The 12,922-nt window shown below is 42.0% G+C and overlaps 1 protein-coding gene across 1 annotated transcript in view; it reads right to left on the reverse strand.

The window, feature by feature from the left end:
* Positions 1-5,918: 5,918 nt before the first annotated feature.
* The window catches only part of LOC118598289 (NACHT, LRR and PYD domains-containing protein 12-like), a gene marked incomplete at its 3' end in the record, with an annotated part of 17,572 nt that continues 10,568 nt past the window's right edge, over positions 5,919-12,922 (reverse strand). Inside the window, 2 exon segments of the mRNA XM_036210918.1 lie at positions 5,919-5,936; positions 6,256-6,429. Of these exon segments, the coding sequence (XP_036066811.1) occupies positions 5,919-5,936; positions 6,256-6,429 (192 nt within the window).

The raw sequence follows: 12,922 nt of genomic DNA on the forward strand, positions 1-12,922 counted from the left end.
GCTAATATCCTGTCAAGGTCCATATCTGCTACTTCTATGGTATTATCTCCAAAACCCAAATCCGTTTAAATCAAATCAGAACGGAGTTGGAGTCAGAACTGCAGATGAGTCTTTCAGAGACTTTCTGGGAGAAAGCAATATGTGCTCAGAATTCTTCATCTAGTTGTGCAACACTTTTATTAATACAAGTTTTCAGCAGATTACATTAAAGTAAGAAAAATAGTCAAAGCTATATCCCAGAAATCTTAAAGATAAATGAAGTAGAAGGACACAAACTTTCTGTAACTTTGTCCACATGTTTTAGAGATTCCTCAAGTGTTCTGGTTTCTGGAGACATTTTTTAAAGTTATTTCAGAAATACTCGAGGTCAGCTCAACTCTGACCCCACACATTGTCTCAAAGTCAATTAAGGCCCAGGGGCCGGATCCGGCCCTCCAGGTTATTATATCCGTCCAGAGGTGGGGACTCGAGTCACATGACTTGGACTCGAGTCANGGACTTGACTTGGACTTGCAAAATGATGACTTGGTCCCACCTCTGTATCCGTCCCTCCAGTTCATTCTATTTTATTGCTATTAATGGTCTGATGTTATCTTGTGCTCATTTCTAACTTGTAAAATTCTCACAAAAATATTTTTATGGAGACTAAAATATTGAAAGTTATTCAAGGTTTAAGTTAATTTATTCTTGAATAATATTTCCTCCTTTTTATTTTTCATAATTATGTTAAAAAGTTTTTTTAATGGCATCATCAAATGTGATTCACCACTTCATCCATCTTCACACGACACGGCGTTCCAGAGCAGCTGGTGACAGATAATGGACCGCGAATCTCTGGAGCTCTTTTTGCAGAGTTTGCACAGTCTTATGGATTTCATCACATCACCAGCAGCCCATAACATCCACAAAGTAACGGTGAAGCTGAACGAGCAGTCCAGACCATGAAGATCTCCTGAAGAAAGCTGCTGATCCCTATCTCTCTGCTTACATACAGATCTACTCCACTGAATGGATCCAGCCTGATCAGCTTCTCATGGGGAGGAGGCTTCCCACCACGGTGCCGACATTTCCAGCCCTACTAAAACCGGCTCTTCCAAACATGGAAGCTGTTTCCCAAAAGGAAGAAAGGAGGAGGATGAAAGACGCACAGCAGTACAACCAGCGTCATCGAGCACGGGATCTCCATCAACTCATTCCAGGACAAGAAGTATGGATACCAGATCTTGGATCAAGCGGAGCTGTTGTCACCACACTCATACGTGGTTGAAGGACCGTCGTCTGGTTGCCATGATGATTTCACCTGAACACAGCAAGAGCAACAGAGAGGAACTGGTTCCAGAGTCTCTGATCCAGGACTCATCTGAACTGACATCCACCCCAGAACCAGGTCTGGGAGAGCTGTTGTGAAACCACTAGATTGGACTTATCGATGAGTTCAATAAGAAATAAGTAAAACGATCAGTTCAGGTTTTCAGTGAAGTTGGTAAACAAAAGCGAGTATTGGTTGTGTTTTTTTGTATAAGGTTAAACAGAAACATTCCCCGACCAATAAGCAGATTTATTTGTAAGGCTTGTAAATTAATGATTGCTAACCTATTGATTGTTTTATTTTCAAGGGGGAGATGTGGTGTTAAGGCAATGTTATGTTTACTTTGATGTGACCCGAAGGGCGCATGTGAATGACGTCACTGGAGCGCCAGCGCGCACGCCACGCACGATTCAGAGACGCACGTGAGAGGCGCACGTGAGAGGCAGGAACCACCTGTTGCAGTCATCACACTGTATCTGTTTAAATGAAACATTTTATTCTCATTGGTTTTTTTGATTTACTTTTATCATTCGACACCTTAACATCATTCTAACAGTTTTGCAATCACTCACCCGTTGTATCATGGCAGGTCCTTGTCCTGGTGGCTTGAAGATGTCACACATTTTGCTTGTGTTTTGTTAATCACAGACTTAAGTAAAGCAGCAGCAAGGCTCCTGATGAGTGCTGTCTGTCAGTCTTTCTGTCTGTCTGTCTCTGTGCTTTTCTTCATCTTTTTTACTGTGCTTGCACTCATCTCTGTGGTTATTTCATAGTCAAGGTGCTACATGGCTCCTGTCACTGTCAGTATTCTTACTCATTGGGAGATTATATGCTTTAAAGACAATACTTCAAGATGAACATAAAAATGTCCAAACCAGCAAATTCCAGTGGTTACTGTTGACCAGCACAAATGATAGAATTGCTCCATAGTGGCTGAAGTTCACCTACAATTGAAACAATACAAATATACGAATAAAATAACGACTAAATCCAAAAGAAACATTTGAAGACAGAATGATAGTTTGATCATGGGAAAGGTATTTCTTTCTCATACCAGTGTTAGTGTTGTACTTCAGATTGTTTCTGATTTTTTCCTCAGGATTTAGTACATTTATATTTTAGTCAAATCCTTCATAGGAGGATTGTGCAATAGTCTTAAGTCGTACTCTTTTCACACACAGAACTTTACCTTTCCTAAACTTTGATGAGGCAGATTTTTCCGCTCACCAAAGAGAATACAACCTGCTGTATAGTGGCTCAATAAATAGATCTTGTCCGTCACACTGAATGTGTATGAAAAAGCATGAAGCAGGCCCTCCATAACCTGGTAGAAGCAGCAAATAGATGTTTGAGTTCATAATAATAAACAGTCTCAAACAGGATGAAATGTGACTTCCATCAGCTTTACTATGTCATTCTCATAATAATTCATACTATAATACTTCAGATAAAAACATCTATGACAGTAATAAAAGTACATTTGATGATCCATACCTCCCCATCAACCACTGGTGTGGCCTCAGTGTGCACAGCTCAGTGGTGATGAGGATGTTCTGCCCCGTCATCTGTGAGGAATCACTGCAACAACCACCTCACAGTTCTTTTTCACAGTAGTTTAACTGCACATTGACATTTAAACAAATTGTACTCTAGAGAAATGGTAGACAGCTGTACATTCATCAAAAGTGCATCTTGCTTTTGCACTGAAATAAGGACATTTCTTTTTGTTCTGTGTCCTTTTTTCACATGCTGGTGTTTCAATGAAAGTGAGCAACATGGGTTCTCTTTCAGAAACTCATGATACAGTGTGTCTGTCCATGGAGGTCTGAGTTTATTCATGTCATGTTTAGCTTTTATCCCATTTCTATTTTGGAATGAAAATGTTAAATGTCCTGGTTTGCAATATCTGTTGTCAGTCTCTTCCTCCTGAGCACCTTCAACATCCACTGAACTTTCACTTCTTTCTGCTGCTGCTGGTGTTTCTTCTGTGTCTAAAGTGGAACTCTCCTCAACCTCTTCCTTCCTGTCCATCTTTCCCTTTCCCTCCCTTTTCTTTGCCTGTTCTTGTGCATCGTCTATAAAGACATTACAATGTGATAAGTTAGAATCATGCTACAACGAGATATAAACAAATTCATTTTTCTGGTATTGTAGCAATATGCTTCCATACAGACAAATGATCACACAATCCATTTCTCCTGTAAAATGCATCACCGAGCTGGGAGGAGCTGCTGTTTCAAAATGACTGGAACAAACAGTGTGACATTATGTAGTAGTTAAGCAAAAATAAGCTAAATAAATAGATCTTTGAACACCAACACACGCGATTAACTAAAGAAAATTAATGCCTTAATATTCATTAAAGCTAATGTTTTGCACCTTGTAGAGCAGCCGTATTTGGTTTTGTCTCATCAATTTAGGCTTCAACAGAGTGATTTAAAACACTTTACGGACATTACGGAGTTCAGTAAAGTTAGAAAGATATTCACAGATTTGCACTTCCGGGTTCAATAGCTCTTCAGACAAAGATTCAAATATGACAGCAAGTATCTCAATCGTCTTATATCAACACAGAGAGTGACCTACATATGCAGTTCAAAAGAAAAAATGATTGTTTTTTTCCCGTTTAATGAGAAGTGTTCTCTTCAGCTGCAGATGGAGAGACGCTGCTAAGGGACCGTCTACAAAGTACAAGCTTCCAGAAAAGACCATTCTGTAAAAATCAATAATCTCTAAAAACAAATAAATGTCGGCTTTTATATGAACTAGTGATGGAGATTCGTCACCATATTCATGCTACAATAAAGATTTTGGGAAAAGTCCGTTATTATATTATTTTGTTTTAATCATATTTTAATAGCTATATAAAACACGATACAGATGCTCAATAGCTCTGAGAATATTGAAGCTACAGTCACCAAACTTTCTGAGCTGACTAATGATGAGTTTACTGTCCTACTGCAACAACTGTAAAAATTTTCTAAAATAATTTTTCTTTTACTTTCCTTATTTTCTATAATTTTTCAAAATTGAAATAGGGTTCATATTTGGTCTAAAATGCTTAATATGTCTGAAGATATTGAAAATTTGGTGACTGTAGCTTCAACATCTTTAGAGCTATTAAACATTTCAGGTCAAATACATCCATATATCAATATTTTGATTTAGAAAAATTCTGGAAAATAAAGTAAGAACATTTCTACTGTAATCTTTATAAATATTTTATAATCTCCTCATTCTTTTCTGAAGATGATCCCATGTAAAGACAGCAGATATGTGAAATACGACGACCTCCTTCAGCTCCATCAGCTGCAGTTTGGTTGAGTTCTTCAGTATTGAAACATTTCTCTTCTTAAGCCAAATCCCAATTTTTCCTCTGCCCCTCCAGCTTCTCCCTACCCCCACATTTAGCCCTCCAAACTGAGAAATATGGAAAAAAGTGTTGATTCAAAAGAGCATGTATTAGATCCAAACAGGCTGCAGGAATTTGATAGACAGCTTTCAGTTTGAACCTTTAGACACTAAGATGCAGTTCTGGAAACAGCCAGCAGGTGTCTCCCTTCTCCCTCCTGCTTCAATGCAGTTAGTGTTGTTGCAGCAGCTGCATCAAAGTGATTCTCTGTCATTCCTCACTAACATCCACTCTGTTCATTCATGTCCTCTGGAGAAAACAGGCTTTATGCTCAGAAAGTTTCTACTAGTTTCAGACTTTCTAGAAAATGATCAGATTCTACTGGATTTAGATGAAACTTCTTTAAAAACTGCAGATAAAAATGCTGTCAGCATGAAAAAGAACAGAGTTTTACCCAGAAAACACCAAAGAGAAAGGAAGTTCAATCATAGACAGATAACATAAAACTTAAAACTGTGAGTCTTTCAAACTGCATGAGTCAATATTTTATCATCATATATATGATATAAAAATGATTCAACTGAGAGACTTTTGTTAGTTCTGGTGGGATTTCTGCTTCAGGACTCAGAGTAAACAGGAGTGTGGTTCCCACAGTTACCATGGTTACAATAGAACAAAATCCTGTAAAATAATGAACAAAATACAAAACCCAGCAGCCTTTAATCAGAGGAACTCAGTCCACTTTGTGGTTCTGAAAGGTCTGATAAAGATGAAAAAGAAGAACCAAAATGTTCACAGATGGAGAATCCTGAGGCCAGAACTGCTGGAAGGTTTTCTTTCTTTGGTCAACAGCCATGCTGCTGCTTTCTGGACCAGCTGAAGGATGTTCAGAGAATGCTGGTCCACTCTGTGGCACAGAGACGTGCAGGAGTCCAAGAAACACCAGAAAAGACTTCTGAGCTTCTGCAGGAAACCATCATGTCTGAATCTGATGAATCACCAACACAAATCATTCAGAGAAACAGTTTCAGGACACATGAGGAGAAAACTACAGCAAGAGTGTGTGGACAAAGTTAAGAGAAGCTCCAAATACGAGAGAGAAGAGAAGCAGAAGACTTCCCAACACTCCAAGTCAGAATGAGAAGATGAAGTCCATCACTCTGCTCTCCACCTCCAGAAACATCTCTGCGGACCAGCTGATGATGATGATGATGCTCCTCTTTGCTCAGTTGATAAAGGAAAGAACATCAGTCCCACCAGCTCTCTCCCTCCCACCTGCAGAGAGAAAGTAGAAGTCCAAAGATGAAGTGTTGTCTCTATCTGATGGTGGTGTGTCAGTCAGTGATGCAGCACAGCAGCAGAAAGAGCAGCAGGAGCTTCAGTTCTGTTCAGAGCAGCAGCTTCCTGTCATCTTCACCTGTTGGAGCTTCTGCTGCTCTGATTGGCTGACTGTTGTCCTGAAGCCTGTCATTATTCTCCACAGAGCTTCACTGAGAAGCTGCAGCTTCACAGGAAACTCTGCATCTTTGCGCTCAGACTAACTTTAGAACCAAACATCTGGAAGCAGCTGGACTGACTCCAACCCTCTACTGACCTCAGAGTCTTCAGTTTGAAGTTTGGACTCTCCACCAGATCCTGGAGCTGCTGAACATCTGAAGACTGAAGGTTGTTGTTTCTCAGGTCCAGTTCTTTAAGGTGGGACGGGTTTAAATTGAGAGTTGAGACCAGAGCAGCACAGCTGATCTTTGACAACCAGCAGTATTCCAACCTGAATCCAGAAGAAAGAGTTTAATTTAAAGACAAAGTTCATGTTTTTCATCCTCCAGTTCTTCTAAAGAGTTCAGAGCTGAAGAAGATCAGAAAGTTTGGAAAAAGTCTAAAGATGTGAATCAACAGCAGCAGATCAGACAGGTGGAGGTGCTCTAACAGGTGTGCGACTCCCATCAGTCTCCACCATAGATGAGAAAATGAAAAGACATAAAGCCTCTAGTGCTGGTCTGTCTCCTACATCCTCATTAGAAGACTCTTACATTTTCATTTGACAACTCTGAGAAAGACCAAAGTCTGATTGAAAGAGGAAGAGGATGCTGTCACTCAAGAGGAACGAGCTGTCCCAGAAGAAGTCATTCATTCATTTCATTCATTTATTTATAAAGCACCTTCCACCACCAGTCAAGGAGGCCCAAAGTGCTGTACACAAGGAAAAACAAAAACAGAGCACTGTGCAATAGTAAAAAATAAAATAGAATAGAAGACATAAAACCAAATATATTTATATATAATGATAAAATCTATAAAACAATTTTAAAACAAAGATAAAACCAACATAAAATAGAATAAAAAAGCTAGGCTGATGTTAAAAGGCTGTAGTGGAGGAACAATTCTTTTTTAAAACACTCCAAAAGCGTGATCTCTCTAGTAGCTGGTGGCAACTGATTCCACAGTTTGGGAGCCAACACAAAAAAAGTACGGTCCCCCCTGAACTTACATTTGGTTCTGGGAACCAGTAGCATGCACTGGTCTGTGGAGCGTAAGGACTTAGTGGGGGAATATTTTAAAACCAGACTGGAGAGGTAAGGAGGTGCCGTCCCTGCCAGTGACTTAAAAGTAAAAACAAGAATTTTGATAAAGATCAAGTACTGCACTGGGAGCCAGTTCAAAGAAGCCAAGATCGGGGTTATGTGGTCAAACTTTTTTGCCCCACAAATAAATCTTGCTGCTGCATTTTGGACCAGTTGCAGCCTGGCTACTGAAGCCTTAGGTAACTGTTATGTCGGGAAGGGTTGCGTGGCGTATATTGAATCACGGAGCCGACCACCTTCTGGCTGGTGAACCTTTTTTATTGAACAGCTTTTGCCGTGCACACAGACAGGAACAGGAAAACACGACATGCAACAACACGGGCAAACATCCGGCTTCGCCGATGCTGTTGTCATGGTAACCATGACCTTCAAATACACCACATCTCCTCCCTCCATACAATAAACGTTCCGTTTTAAAAACCCCAACTTCCAACTATCAAATATTTAAAACAACTCTTAAGAACCTATCACATTAACAAAATAGCTGCTTCTTCTTAACTTGGAGTGAGGGTAGACTACCTCAACCCCAGACTTAACCCATGGGTTTATTCTGCCCCAGGTGATTTGGGTTAGTCTCAAACTATAAATTCAAGCGATCAGGAGGTCGTCTCTGCCTTGAAGGGTATCGACGATTTATTTGAACCTCAGAGCCTCCATGTTCCATCTGTGAGTCCAAAGCAGGAGTTGACACAGAAGTTTGTGTTTCTGTGTCTTTCTCCTGAGAAACAGGAGATGTAACCTCTGGTTCAGCTGTAGAAAAACTCTGGGTTGGTGCAGGTTGACACGCAGACAAATCGACAGGTGGTACATCTGTAAATCCCGATGGTATGACTGTTGTACCACAGCATGAATGTGTTTACACTATAGTTGATCAATCTCGCCTCCCAGATTGTCAGTTCTCTTATCAATGACAGATCTGCTATGAACGACAGGATGAGCTTATAGCTTTAGCTGAAGAGTTACTTTCCCAGCTCTGCTAATACCAGAAAAAGTTCATAGTACAGCCCATGTTTTTTATTTTTTCCGGGGACCCAGACCCAGAGTATTAAACTGCAGTTTTTGAATTTATGAATGATCTTTTGTCTGTGTGCAGCCTTTTCTGGACTGCAACGCGCTGTGCGATGTCTGTTTCTTTGAGCTCCACCCAAGCCCCTTTTTTTTTTCTTTTTCTTCTTTTACTTGAGATTCCAGGAAGTGACCCTTACATTTCCTTGTCCAAAGGCCCCACTGATGAATGGAAAGATTTGGGTTCCTGGACTAGAGCGTGCAACCATGCTCTGGATTGGCAGCGTGAGCCTGGCAGTTTGATTTTATTTGATACTATTTTTTTTATTTTTTCCTCACAACAGGCCAGGCCATGAGATGCCACACCCCTATCTTTTGGTTCTGGATGCTTCCATTTTTGAACTGGACGGTGTTCCTGATTGTGTTTGGGCCAAGCATAAATTTGATGTTGGTCTCATACAGAATTGTGAACCTTTGGTTGTCAACCCCAAATCTCACTTCAGACCCCAACGGGCGCAGTACCCCTTGAAGCCTGAGGCATTTGCGGGCATCACCCCAGTTTTTAATTCATTTTTGGAAGCAGGTAGAGTCATCCCCTGTGATGGTTCCCCTATTAACACCCCAAATTTGCCCGTTAAGAAGTATCGCCCTCCTCCATTAAAAAAAAATAAAAAAAAAAAAAAAGAGAAGAAGTCACGTTCCTTGGCCATATTGTCTGTGCAGAAGGTAAAAACCTTTCCTCCAAACATCTCACTGCAATCCAACAGGCGCCGAGACCGGAGACTGTTGAGCAACTCCTGTCTTTCGTTGGGTTGTGCTCATACTGCAGGATTTCTGTTACTTTCTGTAACTTTTCAGAGTTAACCAGGTCCCTAGGTGAGTTAATCAAATCTAAACCAGTGAATTCTAAGGTGCAGTGGACAAATGTGGCTGAGAGTTTTTTTTCACAGCACTGAAACTTGCTCTCCAATTACCTCCGACTTTAGGCCTACTGGATCCACCCAAGCCATTCACACAGACTGTGGATGAGGGAGGGGGAGCTGCATGACCTCTGTCCTCCTCCAGGATCATGGTGGAACTCTCAGACCAGTGGCTTATTTCTCCTGTAAGCTTGATCCTGTTTCTGCTGGACTTCCTCGCTGCCCGAGTGCCATTGCTGCTGCAGGGAGGGCCCAGCAGCATCCAGAGATCTTGTGAGCTATTCTGACATTGCTGGTCCTCCGTGACATCCACCTCATCCTGGCGGAGCATAGGTCATCGCACTTTTCCCTTCCCAGATTCCTCAGGTATCACATCTGTTTGTTCGAGCTGCCAAATTTCACTGTTAAAAGGTTTTCGGTCCTCATATCCAGCCCAGCCACTGAGCTGCTCTCACCTGACGAGTGTCTCCCTCATGACTGTTCTGGTGAACTCTGACTGACTGTACCCCTGACCTGACATGACTGACCAAACGTTTGTGTTTCTGTTTGTCCCTGTCTCTGAATGTTGCTGCGCGGGTTATGCCGTCTGCATGGCTCATGGGACTGCAGAATCCGCGTCTCTGTCCTCCCATTAGCCTGTTCGGGCACTTTAAATTTTATTTAATCGGGCGTGCGGAAATTCAAATATTGAAATTGGATTATTTGCGTCCGGCATTTTCATTTAGGAATAATCTAATAATTAGAAACTAATGATGATAATTAGAAAATATATTTGGCTTTTGAAGATTCACTTCTGTTCCAACACAGAACTGGGCAAGTAGCAGAAACTCAGGGAAAATGTTTTGTCAAGCTTATCTCGGTTAGGAAAACAAAGGCTGAAGGCCCACAGAACTCTGCGAGCAGAGCTGCTGAAGGCACAGATCGAGGTCACACACAGAGAGCTGTGATCAAACTTGTTTATATTTTCAATGTGAATTATTACAACTGTTTTTTCCAGGGTTCTCATGTTGTTTTTTTCACAGCTTAGAGAGCATCTGAAATGTTGTCATCGTCTCCTACTTATCTCTGTGGCCTGTTTTGATATGATGTAACAGAGATGGGGGAGTAAACTGCCTTTTCTCACAGGGCAGGAGAGCGTGATCAACTACACTGACATGATGGTGAATTATCATAGGAAATTTTGCTTGAGTATTTGTTGATTGACTCCTTTGCAGAATGTCCAGAAGCCTGACCAGCAAAGGCTAACTCTAACCCTAACTAAAATGTCTAATCAATCCTTTTTTTTCCTCAGCACAGGTTTCCTGAATGGATCAAATCGGACAACAGGTCCCACTGTATGTATGATTGTTAAATGTGTAGATCTAACTTTAGAGCTTCAATTGGGAAAAATCTGTGCACAGAAAATTTTAATGGGTTTAAGCGCTTCTTACTTCTCTCATGACTGTCAGATGCTTTTTGAACGCTAACACCCGGTTCAATCCCAACAAACTTCTACTAGGTTAATGGTTCCCATGATTTGCAGGACCTCTGAGAGCGAACGCCCATCAGGTGAGTATAAGGAAAATCTTAATGCAATGGAGGCTTTGTGTTGGCTTTGGTATCACAGGTGAGAGGCGGGGCTCCAGACTCTGACAGGCGGTGGAACCACAAGCGCTGGCTGAGCCCTTCCTGGTCCTCCTGACCACATAGACCGCAGTCGAGATCGCTGGGCGAGCTGCTTGGGTTCGTGCATCGTGCTGCCAGGGGGTTCCACCCCTAGACCAACACCCAGCCCCAGATCTGCAGCTCCTGAACAGTGGACTGGCTTGTCCGACTGCATCGCTCCGGGGAGAACAGTGCGGAGTGAAATAGCGTCCCACTGCAACAGTAGCGTGCCAAGCTCCACCCCTTCAGTCTCACCGTGGAGAATCCCCGCACCTGGCATCCGTTCAGAGAGTTTGGCTGGCCCCTGAAAGGCACCACCTGCCTCCTTCTCGTCCTGCATCGACAAAGGCCTTGGTGCAGAGGGGGTTGCACTGGATTTGCAGGAGCACATGAGTCACAACTGGTACCTGTCTCACTCCGACAGGGACCCCCATTGAGGAACCGTGTTTGCCTACACCGGCTCAGACTGGAAACCCGTGGATTATACGGCTTCCCCCGCAGCTTGTGACTGGTTTCGCACCCTTACATTGCAGTCCCACCAATGCTCTTGTTCGACACCTCCACCTTACCCCTCCCCGCTCGACCCCCCTAGAATTGCGTCCTGGACTAACGCGTCCTGTTTCCACATGACTCTGTTAGTTTACAGGCCCGGCGCCACAAAAGACCCCTTCACTTATTTCTTCATCTGTAGAAATATTACCACTGTGTTTGATGTTCCTGCTTCATTTGGTGTTTTGACTGTTAGTCCACCTTTTACTTCAGCATGCAGTTGTTGTTCGTAATAGGGAGCCAGCAGTGATGATTGCTTCGAGGTGATGTCAGGTATTTCAGGTTCCACTGATAACTGGCTTCTCTTGGCAGAGCAGGCTTCAAGTTCAGCGGACGCCGGTTGTGTCGTTTGCTTAGGTCCCCGACCGCTTTTGAGGGTTGTTCCTCCACCGCCTGCCCTGAGTTACTTCTGCATGTCCTGTTTGTTGTCTCAAACTTCCCCTGGCTCTGGATGTTTGTACTAGGAAGTTCCATTCCTGTTACTTTCTGGGACGAGGTCCCCTTCCCTCTTTGATGTTAATGTTGCTATAGGTACGTTTTCTTGTCTTGCTGATAGTTCTGCAGGTCGCATCTCGATTGGTTCCCTCAACTCCTCCTGATGTGTGCTCTATTTTTGGAGATCAGTGTTGCAAATTTGTTCCTAATGTCAGTTAACCAGAGCTGTTGATGGACATTCAGATGTTAATACGTCGGTATGGGATTTATGGGATTTTTGGGAGTACATTTTTGGAAAATATCAGGCCCTGCTTGTTTCCGTGCTTATGTCCTTAGCTGTGTTTTCCTCTGTTGTCGTCCTCTGTGGAAGTTGCTGCATTCTCTGTATTCGTTCCCTGCTGATTGCCCTTTTTGACATTGCTTTTAGTAGGCGTGTTCCCCAGCTCTTTTACGGCTCCCTGACTGCAGGGGTCCGTCCCGCCTCGTCGTCTGATTTTGCGCTAGATTACTCCTCTGATGGTTCTGATGATGGTCAGACGGTTGTGTGGATTGATTAATTTCTTCGTCGATTGGGTAGTTAGATTTTGTAGTTTGACACGTTTTTTTTTTAATGGGATGATTAGGTTTCATTGGTTTGATTCATTTTGTGTTCAATGGTTAGATTTTGCTAGTTTGGTTGATTTTATTGGTTTATTAAGCTTCCTTGATGTGCCTGGTTAGTTTGTAGATCTACTTAAGGTGGTTTGTTTTTGTATCATTTGTTGGGGTTAATTGCTTTGATTGGATTGGTTTGTCTGATTTTTATGTTCATAGTTTAATAGTGTTTTATCGATTTTGATTGATTTTGATTTAGTGTACTGGATTTGTTTGGGTTTTGATTGTTTTAGTTTTGATATGATTAGTGGGGTTTTGATTTTTTGTGACTTTTTCTGAGCCTTGTTCATGATGGATTGTGTTAAACCTTTTTGGGGTCATGGTTCTGATGTTATATGAGGTCCCAGTGTTTTGTGTTAATTTTTGTCCTTGGTTTTGGTCTGTTTGGTTCAGTGTTTTGATATTTGTAATTTCTGCATTTGTGTTGTTCCTGTTAGGAACAAGGGGATGGCGTGTCACGGAAATTATACAT

This window comes from Oryzias melastigma, unplaced genomic scaffold (genome assembly GCF_002922805.2).
Source record: "Oryzias melastigma strain HK-1 unplaced genomic scaffold, ASM292280v2 sc00300, whole genome shotgun sequence".
Classification (NCBI taxonomy): domain Eukaryota; kingdom Metazoa; phylum Chordata; class Actinopteri; order Beloniformes; family Adrianichthyidae; genus Oryzias; species Oryzias melastigma.